The 20,582-nt window shown below is 36.0% G+C and overlaps 4 protein-coding genes across 4 annotated transcripts; all 4 read left to right on the top strand.

Moving 5' to 3' along the window:
- Nucleotides 1–5: 5 nt before the first annotated feature.
- Nucleotides 6–7,266, top strand: LOC145598268 (uncharacterized). The gene is made up of 8 exons (XM_081654598.1): nucleotides 6–747; nucleotides 3,147–3,670; nucleotides 4,203–4,253; nucleotides 4,331–4,438; nucleotides 6,033–6,128; nucleotides 6,248–6,346; nucleotides 6,734–6,793; nucleotides 6,903–7,266. The coding sequence occupies exons 1-8, from the start codon at nucleotides 204–206 to the stop codon at nucleotides 6,966–6,968; spliced, it is 1,548 nt and encodes a 515-aa protein (XP_081510724.1). The 5' UTR covers nucleotides 6–203; the 3' UTR covers nucleotides 6,969–7,266.
- A 788-nt stretch (nucleotides 7,267–8,054) lies between these two features.
- On the top strand, nucleotides 8,055–10,429 carry LOC145598626 (mogroside I-E synthase-like). The gene is made up of 2 exons (XM_081655002.1): nucleotides 8,055–8,960; nucleotides 9,581–10,429. Exons 1-2 carry the CDS (start codon nucleotides 8,283–8,285, stop codon nucleotides 10,304–10,306), a joined length of 1,404 nt encoding a protein of 467 aa, XP_081511128.1. The 5' UTR covers nucleotides 8,055–8,282; the 3' UTR covers nucleotides 10,307–10,429.
- A 4,558-nt stretch (nucleotides 10,430–14,987) lies between these two features.
- LOC145598580 (UDP-glycosyltransferase 74G1-like) lies at nucleotides 14,988–17,876 on the top strand. The gene is made up of 2 exons (XM_081654950.1): nucleotides 14,988–15,779; nucleotides 17,091–17,876. Exons 1-2 carry the CDS (start codon nucleotides 15,102–15,104, stop codon nucleotides 17,808–17,810), a joined length of 1,398 nt encoding a protein of 465 aa, XP_081511076.1. The 5' UTR covers nucleotides 14,988–15,101; the 3' UTR covers nucleotides 17,811–17,876.
- A 995-nt stretch (nucleotides 17,877–18,871) lies between these two features.
- On the top strand, nucleotides 18,872–20,528 carry LOC145599005 (mogroside I-E synthase-like). Its single transcript, XM_081655416.1, has 2 exons — nucleotides 18,872–19,546; nucleotides 19,791–20,528. Exons 1-2 carry the CDS (start codon nucleotides 18,872–18,874, stop codon nucleotides 20,511–20,513), a joined length of 1,398 nt encoding a protein of 465 aa, XP_081511542.1. The 3' UTR covers nucleotides 20,514–20,528.
- The last annotated feature ends 54 nt before the right edge of the window (nucleotides 20,529–20,582 follow it).

Here is a 20,582-nt window from a genome sequence, read left to right as displayed (position 1 = left end):
TTGGGCCCAGATTCTGATCAACCCAAACACTGAAGTACTGAACCAACCATCATCTGTTCGTCACTCACTACCTTCAACAGTTCAACCCTAACTATCTCTCTCTCTCTCTTTCTCCCAAAAGCTTCAACTCACAAACCCAGAAAAACAATGGAGTAAAACCATCCTTAAACCCAAAACCCACAAAAATTAACCAAAATTTCACAATGAGCAAACCTCCATTTTCATGGCTATCCCGCTTAATCTCCACCAAAACCCTAACCCCTAAACCCACCTCAACCCCACATCATCATCACCATTATCGTACATTCTCTCTCTTCCGACCCATTTCTTCAATACCCACATTCAAATCTCCTCTACAAATCCGCCATTTTTCCGATTACAACGACGGAGAAGATGAAATGGCGCAGGCACTCCAAAACCTGAAAAATGAAGCAGAAAGGATGAAGCATAGGGAGAGAGAAGAGAAGCGAAAAGCGGGTATTGTCGTTGATGAAGCAGCTGAAGAAGAGGAGGATTGGATGGGTGTTAATCCTTTGATTGAGAAATTGGAGAAGGAAGAAGCAAAGGGTTATGGTATGCATGATAAGGTGAAATGGGATCCCAGTTTTGATGATTATAGTGATTCGGATTCTGAAGATGATGAAGCTGAAGATCCTCAAGTTATGGAGGAGACTAGGAAGTTTAATTTGATGGTTGAAAGGAAGTTTAATCGTTATCAGGAGTTGCTCAAGGAATTTGCTACCTCAAGTATGGTCTCTTTTCTCTATTTCTATTCTTTATGTCTTGATTATGTTATTAATTTGTCATTTTTCGATTGTTCTGTTTGAAATTAAGGTTTGAGAACGGTTTCGAATTGAGTCGGATTAGATCATGTTTGGCAAATGTAGCTATTGTGATTACTTCGGAAATTTTGAAATGTTGTAATGTCTTTCCAATCTCTTGTTTAGTTGGGTGGAAAGCTAGATTAGTTGTTTTGAAAGTTAGGATTTTTTTTTTTTAAAAGAAAATTGAGTAGGATTAGACCATGATTGGGGAATGTAGCTAGTAGTAGCTTTTGGATGTTAGGTGTAAAAGGTGTTAAGAGTCCATTTTAGGGAAATGGCGCAACGGATTATTAATATGGACTGCAATTGAATGTCTGGACGATAGTCTGTTTCTTGTATGGAGTTATGTGCTAGTTGATTGAAGGATCTACAAATTGACACCAATTACTGCAACCACGATCAACGGCATTGGGGTTATAAGATAGTGTTTCAACCAACTGAGTAGAATTATACTCTGTTGGTGAAAGTAGCTATTTTAATTGTTGTTAATTGCTGTAGTAGCTGTTGGATGTTAGGTGTTAGGGCCCTGTTGGGGAATTGTTGGCTAATATGGATAATAATTGAATGTCTTGACAATCTGTTGTTTAGTTGTATGGGAAGCTTATTGGTGCTTTGTAAATTAGGACCTTTTGAATCGAGTAGTAATAGACCCTGTTTGGTGAAAGTAGATATTGTTATTGTTGTTAGGTGTCATAGTAAGTATTAGATGGTTTAAAAGCCTCGTTTGGGGAAATCCTGCAATAATGTGCTGATATGGACAATTGTCAAATTGAGTAGGATTGGACCATCTTTGGCGATAGTAGCTATTGTAATTGCTATTAGTTGTCGTAGAAGCTTTTGGATTTTGAGTATTACAGCACCTTTTGGGATAAGTTTGTAATGTTGTGTTAACAGGGACAATAATTGAATTTCTCATAAATATGTTGTTAATACTTTTCTGGAGTAATATGCTAGCTAGTTGATTGAAGGATTTTTCGAAAAAGGCATCCCTTAGTGTAGCTATTTGGGATTGGAGGCAGTGGGTTCAAAAAGATTGTATTGTATGTTATGAATATTTTGTGGGTTATGAAAGCTTGCAATGCTTTCATGAAGCTTCTATTATTATAGAGGCTAGATAGTGGAAACAGGACAGGGAAATTTAAATTAATCTTCTTACATTTCTGAAGAATGATTTCTTGAGGTGGTAAAAAAATTCAGTGTATGGTATGTTACCACTCATAGTTTTGCTTTGTGTAGCTTAGTGCAATATGTTTTTGCTATTATGAATTTTTTTGTCTTTGCTTGATTAATCAGAACCTGAAAATTTAGATCCTTTCAATTCTTATTAGTTTATTAGCTCATATCATCTCCTAAGACGATGCATGCATTGAACTTGTAGCAAAACCTATATGAAACAATTGATTGTTGCTTAAATAGATACAAAAAATTGTAGTAGCTATCTGGAAATATTGGAGATACAGAAACTAATGTGGAGTGTGGACAATTATGTAAGAAAGTATATTTATGATCTTTTTTCAAAATTCTCGAAAGTGTATTGGCTCTCAACTTCTGCATATGGTCTGCTTAACCCAAGGAGTTGTAATTTATTTATTTATTATTGTGTAAAAATTTACTTTGAATAGTTGCTGAAGTCTGGGTTGCATTATTATGTAGTTTTATCATACTTAGAAGTTAGAATTGGTAAGTTAGAGACATTTTTGTAAACAATTTTTATCCATACCATCTTTGTATTCATTTTTATAATCAAACTTAGGCCTGCTATAATATGAAATGACAAACAGCTGAATGTAATTGATGATTTGGCCAGCTAGTTGTTAAGAATATCTGACAAACTGTTTGTATTAGTGCTGTTATTAGCTGTAACTGTTTAAAGGTGTTAAGAGCTTTCTGAATCAATAAACTTGAGTTTGCCTAAAAAATAAAATCAATAAACTTGAGCTAGTAGCTTTTGATGAACAGCTGTTCAGAGGCAAACTTCTAAGGCTCTTACCTAGAAAATGTTTTACCAAAAACAGGAGCTTGGAGGTTGAGATGGTCAAATGTTTGAGCCCCCTCAGCGCTTGAACCAAATATCTCCGGAGACTGTACACAAAATTCTTTGGAAATTCCAGTTTTGTAAGAGGGAAATATTGTTAGAGTTTTTAAAAGTACCTCCCCCCCCCCCCCCCCTCCCCAAATGATGTGTGTCGTTTATTTAGGATCTGCTTTATTGGACGGTGTAAGAGTCAAAATATGTCACCTGTGTGGCCTTGGCTTCTGTCTATGCATGAGAATTGAGCATGACTTTATGAAGTTGTGCCTAAATTATCAATTATCTCACAGGAACTTTTGATGATGGCTTGAAATGGATGAAAAAGATTGATAAGTTTGAGGAGAAGCATTTCCGTCTCCGACTGGAGTACAGAGTCATTGGAGAATTGATCAATCGTTTCAAGGAAGCCACTGGAAAAGACAAGTTTCTTCTTGCCCAGAAATTGAACAGGGCTATGAGGTTGGTGGAGTGGAAGGAAACTTTTGATCCTAAAGATCCTGCCAATTATGGAATTATTCACAGGGAGGAATTGCCTTCTTCAGAAGTCGTCAATGATGTTGAAGTTGAGAGAGAAAAGTCAATGATAGAAGGTAGGATCGATGATAGTGATGAAGAAGAGTTTGATGACATGAAAGAGAGAGATGATATACTTCTGGAGAAGCTTAATGCTATTGACAAAATGCTAGAAGAAAAATTAACAGCATTGGATCATACATTTGGAAGGAAAGGAAAACTTTTGGAAGAAGAAATTAGAGATCTTGCAGAGGAGAGAAATTCCTTGACAGAGAAGAAAAGAACACCAATGTATAGGAAAGTAAGTGTCAGCTTCATCTTTATCGCACTGATATTTCAATCCTATGCCACCTTATACAGACGTTTTGCAAAAATACCTACATTGACTTTAGCTTAAAATGCGCTCTTCTGTATTGGCTTTAGAATTTATTCTTATGATATTAATATTCTCATATTAGTCCGATATTTTAAACGTCTGTGTTGAAAGTGTTCAGTTCAAAATTCTAGTTGATATCTTATCAACGCATATGATTATCACATTTACTTGAATGAGTTACAACCTCCTGATATGGGGATTTATATTTCCTGACAGTATTCTGACTGGTAAGTTTATAAACTAAATTAGCTGGATAGATGCTAGTTATATAATAATGATTATAGCTTAATTTGGTGGCGAGTTGTTGCTGTAATGTAGTAGTTTGATAGGTCAAATCATTTTTCATGTCCTTTTGACAGAAATTTTAGTGTACAACAAAGATTGCATAGCTTGGTCTATTTAGTGTATGTGAGTCATGTGACAATCAACGAAGTGACTTTTTGGCATTGAATTTCAGGGATTTGATGCACAATTGATTGATATGAACCGGACGTGCAAAGTGACAAAGGTATAATTGCACCCTTCTATTAGTTTTCTGTTCTTAGCTGGTTAAAATCTCTTCTCTAACTGGGCTTCACGCTCTAGGGTGGTCAAGTGATCAAGTACACGGCAATTATAGCATGTGGGAATTATAATGGTGTAGTTGGTTATGCCAAAGCTAAAGGTCCAGCAATACCTATAGCACTTCAGAAGGTATGTAATTTAGTTGCTAAATGATTCTCCAAGTTGGCTTTGATGACTTGTTTAATTGTCAATGCAAGTTTCCTTCATTTAAATACTGTTACAATTTGTTGTCAGGTTTGACACATAATCATGGCCATATGCAACTATAAATTATCTTACAGCTAACAATTGCTGTTATACAGGACATGAGTCATGTTATTCAGTATTGTAGTACGAATAAGGAATTGTTGTTGTTGATTTTCCTGTAGTTGTAGAGCTCAGCAAGTGTGTAATGTTGATATGCGCTTGGTCATCAAGGGCCATGGTGTAAATTTTTCTTTCAAACCAATTGTTGCCAGTTTTTACATTTGTGAAACAATAAATTTCCAACAATTAAATTTAAGATCCAGTCAAAATTAGTGGCACACTGTTCCCAAAGAACCGTGGAATCCATGGGAGGAACCCTTCCACTTTTCATTCCAGGTGCGGAAAATTCTAAAATTGAAGGTTATGCACACATAGGACCAATTTTAGAGGTTTTGGGACCCGGTGTCCAAAAACCTCGAGATTGTAGGGGATGCATATTGGGGGTCATATAACATTGTTTTGAACCATATATGACCAGCTGACCACTAGTCGGGTATATAAAGTCCTCTTGGTAGCGTTAAGTTAATGAATTATGCGTAAGTTGTAAACGGGTAAATTGGCAATTTAAAAGCAAAAGTGGATGGTTCCAACTTCCAACCACCCAAATAGACTCCCGGGGTGTCTTGGGGTCTAAGGGAAGCACCCTGGCCTTTATTCTTTTTGGGTCTGAAAAAGTCAATTTTTTTTTCAAACCTGAAGTATATAATCCACGCATTTGGGCCAATTTTGGGAAATTTTCCAAAATTGAAGTGAATGTGTGGGGTATCCTCTAGGGTCATATAAGTTGGTTTTGAACCATAAGAGGTTTATCAATAGGCTTATAAAGTCCTAAAAATGAGTTTGGTTCAATGATGTGGCTAGTTTGGTATGTTGTATTATTAGTTGTGGAAAACTGCTAGAGATGGTTCCAGTAATATATTGGCATTTCAGCTGCATGGAGCCTTCATCTTCATCAGTGTTGTTATTTTTCAAACTCATTACTTACCAACATTCCATCATGATGTGTATTTAGTATTACACCATTACACTATTTTGGTGCTGGTGTTGGTGTTAGTATTAGTGTTAAATAACTCAACACCAATAGTTATAATGGAATGAAAATGGGAGCCTTTTTATCTCAAGATGGGAATATGTATGTTATATAACTAAATGTATATAATATTTTTGGACCGGACAAGATTATGCATTGAGGTGTTGTTGAGGAAGCACATACATGGTACTGACTCTTTTTGACTGTTATTGATAAATTTACATACTATGACTGGTTGATCATTTCTCCTGGTATTTGATGTTACAGTAGTATTGTATGTCTGTTTACTGAGCTAGAATAAGTAGTTTATGTCTGTTTATGAACCATCATTTACCTATTCATTATTGTGACCTGCTATTATTTTTTATCACCGTATTTTTATGCAGGGTTGTAGTAATGCCATTTTATTGGATGACATCTGACTATTATTTTCGTTTACATGAACAGGCATATGAGAAATGCTTTCAGAATCTCCATTACATTGATAGATATGAGGACCATACAATTGCACATGCCATACAGACTACATACAAGAAAACAAAGGTTCCCCCTCTCTTTTTCTTGCAATCTTGTACTCGTACTTTGGCACTTTGCTTACAAATTCACTTTGTTGTGAACTGATGCTCACTGAATATCATGTTATGCTCTGAATGCTATCTTAGGTCTATCTATGGCCTGCAAAAACTGCAACGGGAATGAAGGCTGGCAAAACTGTACTCACAATTTTGAACTTGGCTGGCTTTAAAAATGTCAAATCAAAGGTATGTATCAGCTTTATTAGCTATTACACAGGGCCTTTAGGCTGTCTTGGTTGGATGGAATTGTTTTCCAATTTTCCAAGAACACAGGATTCCCCCTTGTCTGCAATTTGTTTGCAAAAGGAAGAACACAATAATTTTCAGCTGAACATAGATTTCTAAACGGTGGAAAATACTTTCCTCGAAGAACCTCAGTTTATTCTTCTCCTCTCACCTCCGTTCCCCCTTTTTCTTTTTCTCCCCAACTTCTCTTTTAAGGAACTAAACACAGGGAGATAAAATTTAAAATCTTTAATGATGCATTTTGTTAGATCAATAACCCTGCCTTTTCAATACCATTCTGGTGGATATAGCGTTGCTTATGAACGTGTATTATTCTTGTCTGTTTAGGTTATCGGTTCAAGGAATCCACATAACACTGTCAAGGCTCTTTTCCAAGCGTTAAATGCGGTGAGTAGTAGATTTAGCTTGCAATCCCCGTTTCCCCTTTTACTCCCATGGTCGGGGAATTCTCATCACTGTTTCCTCATTGCTGTTTATTGTTATGTGTTTTGCACAGATCGAAACTCCAAAAGATGTTCAGGAGAAGTTTGGCCGAACTGTTGTTGAATCTTATCTTCTATAGTTGAAGTTCCAAACCATTTTCTTTCAACTTTGCCCATTTTTTTTGGTTTCTTTCTACAAAAGAATCATTTTTTCCTTCGGGATAGAAAGGGAAGATAGCTGAAGATCATTTTTGTTCACTCTTCTTAAACAATGTATTTTTGTAGTTTAGTATTGTATCCGCAGAGGAATTCGTTGTCCAGGATCAGTTTTAAATTTTCTTCTGCTTGGGTTGTAAAGGCGAAAATAGTCATAGTATTCAGCTTTTTAAATATTGAATAATCTTCCAAATTCGGGGGGAAGGAATGTTACATTTTTCACCTTTTCTTTGTCATTCAAACATTCAATTGCTATTTTGTGTATTAGTGCAAAATAGATAGGTGGAATTGACAATTGTATAACCTAATTGGACAACTGTAATTGTGTAAATCAATCAACAGATTAACGAAGGAACAAGTCAATTAATTGCAAGACTTAATCTGATAGCAAGATTAAAATATACTGTATTAGTTGTGAAAAGAATATTTTTGCATGATTAACAAGTGATTTATGCACCTATTTATGCAGTATTACGATAAGTTAGCTTGTCACGCTTTACACCATACCATGAGAAGTTAAGAACATTGATGAATTTTTGGTTTTTCTAGGTGGATGTTAGTAGATCATATCTGTTACTGTATTATTAAAGCAAAGATGCCTTAGCAAGCCATAACATGTACTCTTACAAACGTAACCGCAATTATGTTTTTGGTATTATAGAAAAAAATTAATATACTTTTTTTAAGGCATTTTATGGTTGCCGATCCACGTCCTACATCCCTCTTCAAAACACTTTTAGAGAGGTTTGATCCCACAATCTCATGATACTTTTTCACTCGAATCAAAGGAATATGCGATTATGTGAATAGTGAAAAAAAATAAATAAATTTCCATTAACAAAGAGATAATACATTATACAACCATGGTGGGGGCCGTGGGCTCCTAATAAAACACAGTAAATTATAGCCAATGCATGCAAAATTGCAAAGAGCCAAATAGCTAGAATAAATGTGACAAACAATTATTTACCAAAAATCAAAAAACGTGACAAACAATTTCCTCCAAAAGTCAAAGTACACCAACAAAAAAAAATCCTTAAGTACGTGGCTTAATTTATAACACAATTACGTGTGGTTCACTACTCACTAGTATATACAAAAACTTCCACTGTCCTAAGCTTGTACGCAAATAATAACTCCATAAACATTTGTTACATAAATCATTAGTTTCATACTTTCATCACACCAAAAAACACTTCATCTTCATCTTTATCTTCAACTTCAAAAACACCAAAAATATGGAAGATGCTAACCAAGCCCAAAAGGCCCACATTCATGTTCTTGTGCTTCCATACCCAAGCCAAGGCAGGATCAACCCAATGCTACAATTCTCCAAAAGGTTAGCTCATAAAGGCATCAAGCCCACCTTTAGCCCAACCCTTTGCTTCTCCAAAATGATGGACACGACCGCGATCACAGCCCATTATGGCTCACCAATCAATGTACGGCCCATTTCCGATGGGTTCGACGAAGGTGGGTTCATCCAGGCTGGGTCCATTACAGCCTACTTGGATAGTTTCAAAACCATTGGCCCAAAAACACTGGCCCAACTCATTAAGAAGTTAGCCGAGGAAGGTGATCCAGTTAAGGCGGTTATATATGATGGGCAGTTACCTTGGGCCTTGGATGTGGCTAAGCAGTTTGGGCTTAGTGGGGTGTTGTTCTTTCCTGAGTCTTGTTCAGTTAATAGTGTGTACTACCATGTACAATGTGGGCTGGTTAAGGTCCCTCTTATGGGTTCAAGCCCAACAACGGTCTCGATTCCGGGGGTGCCGGAGCTCCAGCCATCGGAGGCACCATCGTTCGTTGCGAACGGGTCGCACCCGGAGTGGTTAGCTTGGGTGTTGAGGCAGTTTTCTGATATTGGTAGAGTGGATTGGGTGTTGTGTAGTGTTTTCTATGAGATGGAAAAAGAGGTATGTCCAACACTTGAACATTTACAAAAATTCAATGATTATACTTTTTATGTTTGGTCTATTAACGTGACCACCAATATCCCAAATAATTGATTGCTTGATAGGTACATTTTTGTCCTACAACCTATAATTCCACCTCCACCGTTTTCGACTTTTGACATTATCACACTTGCTAATTATTCATGATAAAATTAATATATAAAGTACTTGTATGTTAATTACGTTCTCTTTATACATTTTTAATTACCCCATTAAATATAAATGTTCAAAATGTGCGTTGGCAAATATGTCGAGTCATTACAAAACAACTAAAAGAACAAAAAAAGTAACGATAAGTGAAAGAGAAATATTAAAATATGCCAGCTCAAAATTGTGTTTATATAATTAGTTAATATTGTGTGACCAACTTTTGATATATAGTGAAAGTAAAGTACTAAATAAGGTGTGACTTTTTATGGCCCAGTAAAAATATAGACCTTGTACTATCTAGAGTCTGTGTATTGTAACTTTGTAAATTATTTATGTTGAGGGGTTGAGGTAATGATAATATCCAACATTCCAACGTTACGTGACAGCTAATATGTATCGTGTTAACTTATTATTGTTATTTGTATATATAGGTCGTTGATTGGATGACCAAAATGGGTTGGAAAATACGAACAATTGGACCAACAATTCCATCATACTATCTTGACAAAAAAATGCAAGATGATAAAGACTACAGCTTCCAACGCTTCAAGCCGATCACAACCTTATGCAAAAATTGGTTAGACTCCAAGCCGAAAAACTCCGTTGTTTACATGTCCTTCGGAAGCTTAGCTAAGTTATCCGAACAACAATTCGAAGAGCTAGCATGGGGTATAAAAAACACCCAACAAAGCTTCTTATGGGTTGTAAGAGAGCTAGAACAATCAAAACTACCAAAGAAGTTTATAGACGAAACCTCGAAACAAGGCCTAGTGGTGGGATGGACCTCACAACTAGAGGTCTTGTCACACGAGGCGACAGGGTGTTTTGTGACACATTGTGGGTTTAACTCGATACTTGAAGCGTTGTCCCTTGGAGTACCGGTGGTGGGTGTACCGCAGTGTTTTGATCAAGGGACTAATGCGAAGTTTGTGGAGGATGTTTGGAGAGTTGGTGTAAGAGCTAAGGTGGATGAAAAAGGGGTTGTGAAAAGAGAGGTATTAGAGGAATGTATAAGGGAAGTTATGGAAGGTGAGAAAAAGGAAGAGTTTAGGAAAAATGGTGATAAATGGAGTAGGTTGGCTAAAGAAGCAATGAGTGAAGGTGGAAGTTCTTATAAAAATATTGATGAGTTTGTAGCTTTTTTAGGTAAATGTTAGCATGCACCTTAAATTCATGTTTATTGTGTTAAAGATGTTGCTTAAGTTTGATAGTAGTATGTACATTGTGATGTTTAATGCAAATTTTACAAAATAATAATAAACCCACTTCCATGAGTTGGATACCTTTAGAAACATACATGGTACCATTATAATACTAAATAGTACATTAAATTATTAATACTCTGTACTATTTGACCGCATAATTGTACTGTCTTCAATTTTTGAGGATTTCCCTTAATAATTTGCATGTATTGTGGGTGAAATGTGAGTCTTACCATTTGTTGCTAGCTAGAGCAGTTGTGATCCTTTATTTGTTGGATTTTGGAAGGTAATCTATGGTAAAGACATGGTAACTGGGTTAACCCAAAGAGCTATATTATGCGGGTAATTACTTATTAAGAGCATTAACGATACAATGCCCAAGAGACATTTTCAGAGCCGGGTGTTTGAAATACGTACTACTTATGAGTCTTCTGAGCAACCTAAGCATATTACCATATAGCTAGAGTTGACATGCAATAGACCATATAGCTAGAGTTGACATGCAATAGACCATTACACTAATTAGTGGGAGTTTTTAAAACCGCCATCCTATGACTTGGACGACAGAAATCCAACCAAGTAGCATGGAGGCTATTAATTGCTTCAATCGGGGCGATTGCTTTTTTGAAATTGGGTATTTCGATGAGATCCATATCGTCCAAACATTAGGGGATGCATTCAGGGGTCATATAATATTGGTTCGACCAATGTATGACCATTATTCGACTACGTACAGGCCCCGTGAAAACTTATAGCCAATACAAGAGGCGTGCACGAAAACGGGTAATTTGACCGTTTTAAGGAAAATCGGAGGGTTCCACCCACCCAATTGGACTCCTGAAGTTTATTAGGGACCATGGAAAACATCTCGCCAATTTTTATTTCTGGGCGAAAAAAGTCAAAAAAAATTCCCAAATTGAAGGCTATAATCTACGCTTTTTGAGGAATTTTTGATGTTGCAGGGCAAGTTGGCGAAAAGTCTTGAAACCCTAGGGGATACATCTTAGTGTCATATAATGATGTTTGGAACCATATATGACCATTACATGTTATCATAAATGTCCGTTATAAGCTTGAATTCACGAAATTGGTGCAAGTTTCGAACGGGCAAATTGACCGTTTTAAAGTAAATTGGATGGTTCCATCCACCCAATTGGGCCCCCAGAGGGTATTAGGGACCATGGTAAATATTTCGCCAATTTTTATTTTCAGGCGAAAAAACGTCAAAAAATTCCAAAATTGAAGGCTATAATCCACACTTTTTGAGGAATTTTGACGTTATGAGGCCCAGCGGTGAGACCCTAGGGGATACTTTTTAGATTCATATAATGTCGTTTGGAACCATGTATGACCATTATATGGTGTCATAAATGTCCGTTGTAGGCTTGAGTTCACGAAATCGATGCAAGTTTCGAACGTGTAAATTGACCGTTTTAAGGCAAATTGGATGGTTCCACCCACCCAATTGAACTCCCAGAGGGTATTAAGAACCATAGTAAACATCTCGCCAATTTTTATTTTCAGGCGATAAAAGTCAAAAAATTCCAAAATTGAAGGCTATCCACGCTTTTTGAGAAATTTTTTATGTTACGGGGCCCGGTGGCGAAAAGTTTTAAGACCCTAGTGGATACATCTTAGGGTCATATAATGACATTTGGAACCATATATGACCATTATATGTTGTCATAAATGTCCGCTGTATGCTTGAGTTCACGAAATCGGTGCAAGTTTCGAACGGGTAAATTGACCGTTTTAAAGCAAATTGGATGGTTCCACCCATCCAATTGGATTCCCAGAAGGCATTAAGTACTGTGGTAAACAGCTCGGTAGTTTTTATTTTCGGGCGAAAAAGGTCAAAAAATTTCAAAATTGGAGGCTATAATCCACGCTTTTTGAAGAATTTTTTATGTTACGGGGCCCGGTGTCGAAAAGTATTGAGACCCTACGGGATACATCTTAGGGTCATATAATGACGTTTGGAACCATATATAACCATTAAATGTTGTCATAAATGTCTGTTGTAGGCTTGAGTTCACGAAATCGGTGTTAAGTTTCGAACGGGTAAGTTGACCATTTTAAGGGAAATTGGATGGTTCCACCCACCTAATTGGACTCCCGGAGGGTATTAGGGACCATGGTAAACATCTCGCCAATTTTTATTTCCGGGCGAAAAAAGGTAAAAAAAATTCTAAAATTTAAGGCTTTAATCCATGCTTTTGTAGAGGAATTTTTGATGTTACGGGGCCCGGTGGCAAAAAGTCTTGAGGCCTTAAGGGATACATCTTAGTATCATATAATGACGTTTGGAACCATATGTGGTCATTACATGTTGTTATAAATGTCTGTTATAGGTTTGAGTTCACGAAATCGATGCAAGTTTCGAACGGGTAAATTGACCGTTTTAAAGCAAATTGGATGGTTCCACCCAGCTAATTGGACTCCCGAAGGATATTAGGGACCATGGTAAACATCTCGACAATATTTATTTCCGGGCGAAAAAAGGTCACAAAAACTCCATAATTGAAGGCTATAATCCACGTTTTTTGAGGAATTTTTGATGTTACGGGGCCCGGTGGCGAAAGTCTTGAGGCCCTAGGGGATACATCTTAGGGTCATATAATGACGTATGGAATCATAAATAACCATTAAATGTTGTCATAAATGTCCGTTGTAGGCTTGAGTGCACGAAATCGGTGCAAGTTTCGAACGGGTAAATTGACCGTTTTAAAGCAAATTGGATGGTTTCACCCACCCAATTGGACTCCCGGAGAATATTAGGGACCATGGTAAACATTTCACCAATTTTTATTTTCAGGCGAAAAAAGGTCAAAAATTTCCAAAATTGAAGGCTATAATCCATGCTTTTTGAAGATTTTTTATTTCTTGATCTTCGACGAGAAGCGTGACCAGATTTTAATCAATGCTTCCAAAATATTCACCTTGAACCACAAATAAACACCATAAGGTCGGGTCTGTACACATATTACATATTTCCGAGACGAAATAGTGGGAATTTCGATTTCAAATTGGGAAAATCGGGATTTTTGCACCTCTTTTTTGTGTTCTCTTCCTCTCCATTAGATCAACTTTTTACATTACTTTTTTCTTTTTCTTTTTCATTCTTCAACAAAATAAATAAATAACACTAGTCGACTAAAAAGATGGGTGTTCTGGTTAAAAAAAGAAAAAAAAAAAAAAAGACGGATGTTCAATGCAAATTTTACAAATAATAAACCCACTTCCATGAGTTCGATACCTTCAGAAACATACATGATAGATGGTACCATTATAATATTAAATAGTACATTAAATTATTAATACTATGTACTATTTGACCGCATAATTGTACTGTTCAATTTTTAAAAAATTATTATCATGTATGGACGTATGGTAGATGCTGGTGAATGTTAACTGTATATCGTTGTAAATCACCCTTACTTTAGACAATAAGCTAAAAATGAGAAATGGAGATATCATCTCTTTCCACTGGTATTATCTTTAATTTTCTCAATGAAACAAATGATTTCATAGTTTGTGTTAAATGGAGATAAAAATTAGAGCCATTTTCTCTCACATTAAAAGCCAATATAGCTGGGCTTATTACGATTTCATCCATCAACGTCAAAAATCTTCAATTCTCCATCAAATGATTCTATTTTAGCTCCAGTGACCAAATTTGGCCAATGACATACATTGGTATTTATTTTCTACTCTATTTTTTATTTATTTATCATTTTGTATCTTTTAGATGTTTGATTACAATTGCCATTTTGAATATATTGGAATGTTTCAATATAATAATCCATTCTCCTTATTCACTTATTACAAAAATAAAATAAAATAAAATATAAAGTAAAATATAAAATTTTCTGGGCTTCCATTCATTCTTTTGTAATCCGTACAAAATTATATTTTGTTTGCCAATAATATAAATTCAAGGACATTTAAATGAAAATCCAATGAGTAGAAGACAATCTTAAAAGTCTTTTTCTACAATAATAAAGCACTAGTTTAAATCCCGTGCAAATGCACGGTTGTTATTAATTTTTTTATAGAGTTATTATTGTATTGAATTTTTTTTTTTTTAAAATTATACTCATAATATTAATTCAAAAGTAAATATAAAAATATATTAGTTGGGTTTATATGGAGAGTTATTATTGTTAAGAATTTTAACTGGAAGAAAGATATTTTTCATTATTATACTAGTAAAATGATTTTCTTAAAGAATCTTCGTAAAAACGAAAAGTAAAATGGACGGGAAAATTGTTAATGATATTACGACAAGTGTCATTTTAGATTCGCTTTTAGTATATGTTAATTGATTAGACATAGGATATTTTGAAGCATACCACGTGACTAGGACACAATTAAATAATGTAGTTTTCTTCCACGATAGTATAGTTGATCAATTCATTTTGTACTTGTAGGGTATTATTTAATTTATTAGAATAAAAATTACTTGTAAATCGTAATTAAATAGTTTGTCATATTAACATAATGACATCACCACTGATGTCAGGGAATTTGTTTGCGGTGAAGTACTCTCCAAGTAGCTAGCACAAGGCTCTACTAATTTCCTCCCTATAAATACACTTCATTCCCTCAACCCTAATAACCTCTGAAACAACATATGTACATTTATTTTTCCCATAACTAAAACAACTCCATCATTTGTACCATCTCCGTTTCAAAAAATCTTAACGCTTATTATTTGCACACAAATTTGGTTACTCCGATAACAACCATCATGGAGGACACTAAAAAAGCCCATAAAGCCCATGTTCTTGTTCTACCATACCCGGCCCAAGGCCACATTAACCCAATGCTTCAATTCTCGAAACGTTTGGCCTCTAAAGGGATCAAGCCTACATTAGTCCCAACCATTTACATTACCAAATTAATGCCAACCACCACCATCACTACGGCCCAAAACGGCCAAACAATACAAGTACGACCTATCTCTGATGGCTACGACGAGGGTGGTTATAACCAAGCTGAGTCTACCGCGGCCTACTTGGATAGCCTTCGGGCCAACGGTTCGAACACGTTGGCCCAACTTATTAAAAAGTTAAATGAGGAAGGGGACCCAATTAAGGCAGTAATTTATGATGGGTTCTTACCTTGGGCCTTGGATGTGGCCAAGCAACTTGGGCTTATTGGGGTGGTGTTTTTTACTCAATCTTGTACAGTAAATAGTATTTACTATCATGTTCAACGTGGGTTGATCCAGCTCCCGCTTTCGGACCCTGACTCGACTACCATCTCGGTCCCTGGGGCTCCGGAGCTCCACCCGTGGGAGGTTCCGTCATTCGTGCAAAATTATGGGTCGTACCCGTTTTGGTTTGATGTGGTTTTGGAACAGTTCTCAAATATTGATCAAGTAGATTGGGTGTTGTGCAATATTTTCTATGAGATGGAGAAAGAGGTACGTAACCTTTTGTATGAAGTGTTTTGGTCCACACCTTTTTGTTATTGAACTAATTGATTGCACTTTAATTACTTATCTGCTACTTATTTAATACTTTCGCTGTTTTTTTAGTTGACACATTTTTATTACCACACCACGCTAGTCAACGCATGTTTTTAATGCCTAATAACTTCAATCATCGTAAAATTATAAAAAGTGGATATTAATAAATATACATATAGACGATTGAAACAAGATCCCACATGATTATATTTTATCGTACCTATAAATCACAAAACGAGTCAAAGTGTAGTGTGTGAATAGTGTAAAAGTCAAACGGTGTCAACTAAAAAAACAGAAAAGTATCTAGTTAGAAACAAATTTTGTCTGCATTAGGTATTAAAATATCTAATTCGTAGAGACTTTTTTTTTAGGGTAAGTACTTGGCCTAAAGATGTCCAAAAAATGGCTTGTTTTGACCTATTTTTAGGCTTGTTGTCTAATCATGCATGTCTACTTTTCTTTTTTAAAAAAAAACAATATAATCTTAGGGCATGTTCATATTTACTTAATTTCAGTTCAGTTCAGTTCAGCTCCAATCAGTTCACTTTAGTTCAGCTCCCAATTTCCTTCTCTCATAAAATATTTTAGTCTAACTCAGTTCAGCTCCAATCAGTTCAGTTCAGCTATCAGTTCAGTTCAATTCAGTAAATGTGAAGATGCCCTTAATATTTAACCTATTCATCAACTTTACTAACTAGTTATAAAATAAAATTATGAAAGCTTAATACTCCGTATAATGTATACTTCTTAGGTTAGTAATTGAATATAAGCTCATAAATGATACTCCGTAATAAATTCAACTAATGAAAGTTCAAACATAATAATAAGTCGGACTTATATAAGGTGAAATACAAACACTAAAGGAGCTTTAAACTCTAGATAAGATTGAAATTTGAATTGTTATCTTATGCAAAGTAGTTTACAATTCGACCACACTCTCTTCCAAACTCCACCTACTCAAATGATTGGCTAGCTTATTGGCAAATAACAGAACAGAATTGTCTCATATTTCAAAGGCCTTGTTCTCACACTTCTATCCAAAAAGTCGTAAGATTCTGTATAATTGTTGTAATAATATATACTTTCTCCATTTCTTATATGTGTTAATTGTACGACTTTAAGGAAACAGATAAACTATATAAACAATTTTAATGTTTGTATAAATCATATAGATCATGAAACTATGCTTGTTTTTAATGTTAATATGATTATATATATATTGATCGTCATTTATTAACGTATGCTTTAATATGATTAATTTCTTAGGGAGTTGATTGGATGGCTAAGATGTGGAAAGTAAGAACAATAGGACCAACAGTTCCATCATATTACCTTGACAGAAGACTAGAACATGACACAGATTACGGCCTTCAGCTAATCAATCCAGATACCCTATGCAAGAATTGGCTAGACTCGAAACCAAAACACTCCGTCATCTACGTATCCTTTGGTAGCGCGGCAAAATTATCCGAACAACAATTCGAAGAATTAGCACAAGGCTTAAAAAACAGCCACCTAAACTTCTTGTGGGTGGTTAGAAAGGCAGAACAAGAAAAACTTCCTAAGGGTTTTATCGACCAAGTATCGGACCATGGTCTTGTGGTGGGATGGGCCTCTCAATTAGAGGTATTATCCCACGAGGCGATAGGGTGTTTCGTGACACATTGTGGGTTTAACTCGATACTTGAAGCATTCTCCCTCGGAGTGCCTGTAGTGGGGATGCCTCAGTGGACGGACCAAGGGACTAATGCGAAATTTGTACAAGAGGTATGGAAAATTGGTGTACGAGTCAAGGTAGACGAGAATGGGATTGTGCAAAGAAAGCAAGTAGAGGAATGTATTAGGGATGTTATGGAAGGTGAGAAAAGTGAAGAGATTAGGAAGAATGTGGCTAAGTGGAAGAAGTTAGCTAAAGAGGCAGTTGATGAAGGTGGTAGTTCTGATAAGAATATTGATGAGTTTGTGGCTTATTTAGCAGGATGTTAGAAGCTGATATGATGTAATATTGATATAAAGTGTGGCTTATCTAGGAGGATTAATAACTTTGTATTTGTATGTTACAACTCATTTATGAGTAATTTTTATCACATTTCTATTCTCTTTAACAATCAAATTTCATGTGTGTCAAAGTGTCAAACTAACTCTTACATAGAATAGTGCTTATTTGTAATAGTTAGAAGACTACGAAAAGTTTTATTGCAATATTTCAATGTTAAGTTAATCTTATTCCATTGACTCAAAATATAATTACCCCATAAATACCAAAGACAATTATTGAATGCGGTAATGTCGAGTAAAGTTAACACTTGTATAAATTAATCACATTATTTAGTATGGTTTCTTTTAATTTGTAAAGAATAACCCTACTAAATTGTCAAATTTTTGTCGTTTTTACACCACAATCACCTTAATCAAAAGAAATAATTATAGATTTCACCTTGAAATAAAATAGACAAACGAAATATTTCAAAAACAATAATGTTGCAATTAATAAATTTTTAAAAATTGAACATATCACACGATTGTAACGTTTTGTACTTCAAAGGTTTTTCGACATTCTCACATGATTATCATTGGCTCATTCCCGACGGCTAAGAAGGTGGTACTTTACTACTAAAATAACACGTCTACGAGACTAAGACAAACACTAGTGTCACTAGGTACTTAATTAGTAGTTTCGTTTCCAAATTTTATACAACTCGTCAACTCTACATTTGAGATAAAATTAAATTACTCCAATATTTAATACAATTGTTGATGTCATCGCTAATGTCACATATGGCATCTGTTGAATTTAACCTAGGTGTTGCTATTTTATAATGCAATTTGTACAACTTATTAATTTACTTTATCTACTTAGATATATATCGTTGAACATCAGAACATGGCTGTTCCTTCCTTCACCATTCATCACCCAACAAAGAATTTCATATCCCCGAATTCATTTGTTACAGTAAGAAATCGAATTTCTTTGACAAACTACGTACCAAACAAAGGTGACGAATAATTATTTTTATTCAAAAACTCCGAAATCAGAGTCAGTCATTATGGAGGTTACTAAACAGGCTCATAAAGCACATGTTCTTGTGTTTCCGTTTATAGGCCAAGGCCATGTTAACCCAATGCTCCAATTCTCAAAACGAATGGCTTCCAAAGGCATCAAGCCCACCTTAATCACAGCCCAATACATTTTCAAATCTATGCAAACCACCACCATCCAAACCCAATTTGGTCCACCGATTCAAATTCGATCCATATCCGATGGCTACGACGATGATGGAGGTAACCACCCGGAGTCTATTGCGGCCTACTTGGATAGTCTTCGGGTCAATGGGGCTAAATCTCTGGCCCAACTTATTATGAAGCTAAAAGAGGAAGGTGACCCGGTTCAAGCGATCATATATGATGGGTTCTTACCTTGGGCCTTGGATGTTGCTAAGCAATTTGGGCTTGTTGCTGGGCTGTTTTTCACCCAGTCTTGTACAGTGAACAGCATTTACTACCATGTTCAACGTGGGCAGATCCAGCTCCCTCTTACGGGTCCTGACTCGATTAAAGTCTCGGTTCCTGGGGCTCCGGAGCTCCATCCGTTGGAGGCTCCGTCGTTCGTGCACACTTATGGGTCATACCCGTTTTGGTTTGATGTGATTTTGGGACAGTTCTCTAATATTGATCAAGCAGATTGGGTGTTGTGCAATATCTTCTATGATATGGAGAAAGAGGTAAATGATCCTATACTAATGTTTGGTCCACAAATGTGACCTAGTTACATTTTTTTTTTTTTTTTTTTTTTTTTTTTTGTAAATGTTAGTTACAGGGTGGTCCCTTTTTATCACTCCAAACTTGTATTGCACGTTTGATTTTATCCTAACCCGTCTAAAGCTAGAGTGTCTTTAGAGATATTGGGAGTAACGTTGATGTTGATATTAAACATGATTTAACTCGTATACATGTCTCTTTATTTAGGTCGTTGATTGGATGGCCAAGTTGTGGAAAGTAAGAACCATAGGACCAACAGTTCCATCATATTACCTTGACAAAAGACTAGAAGATGACACAGACTATGGCCTCCAACTCCTTAAGCCTGATACAACCTTATGCAAGAACTGGCTCGACTCCAAACCAAAAGGCTCAGTCGCCTACGTGTCTTTCGGAAGTGCAGCTGAATTGTCTGAAGAACAATTCCAAGAACTAGCATGGGGCTTAAAAAACAGCCACCTAAATTTCTTGTGGGTGGTAAGAGAATCAGAGCAAGCAAAACTTCCAAAAGGGATCATAGACGAAAATTCTAGGCAGGGTCTTGTGGTAGGATGGGCATCCCAGCTGGAGGTATTAGCCCATGAGGCGACAGGATGTTTCGTGACACACTGTGGGTTTAACTCGATCCTGGAAGCATTGTCCCTCGGCGTGCCAGTGGTGGGTGTCCCACAGTGGACAGACCAAGGGACTAATGCTAAGTTTGTGGAGGATATATGGGGAGTCGGCGTCAGAGCCAAGGTAGATGGCAAGGGGGTTGTGCAAAGAAAGCAATTAGAGGAATGCATTAGGGAAGTCATGGAGGGTGAGAAAAGTGAAGAGATTAAGAAGAATTTGAGTAAGTGGAAGAAGTTGGCTAAAGAAGCAGTTGATGAAGGTGGAAGTTCTGACAAAAACATTGATGAATTTGTAGCTTTTTTAGCAGAATGTTAAAAATTGATAATATTTCAGAGGAAAATCATTGTATGAAATATGGTTCTTGTAGTTGATATGTTTGTTTTT

Source organism: Chenopodium album, chromosome 20 (genome assembly GCF_948465745.1).
Source record: "Chenopodium album chromosome 20, dcCheAlbu1.1, whole genome shotgun sequence".
In the NCBI taxonomy this organism is placed as follows: Eukaryota; Viridiplantae; Streptophyta; class Magnoliopsida; order Caryophyllales; family Amaranthaceae; genus Chenopodium; species Chenopodium album.
The sequence above is the reverse complement of the archived record's forward strand: the minus strand, read 5'-3'. Positions and strand labels throughout refer to the sequence as shown.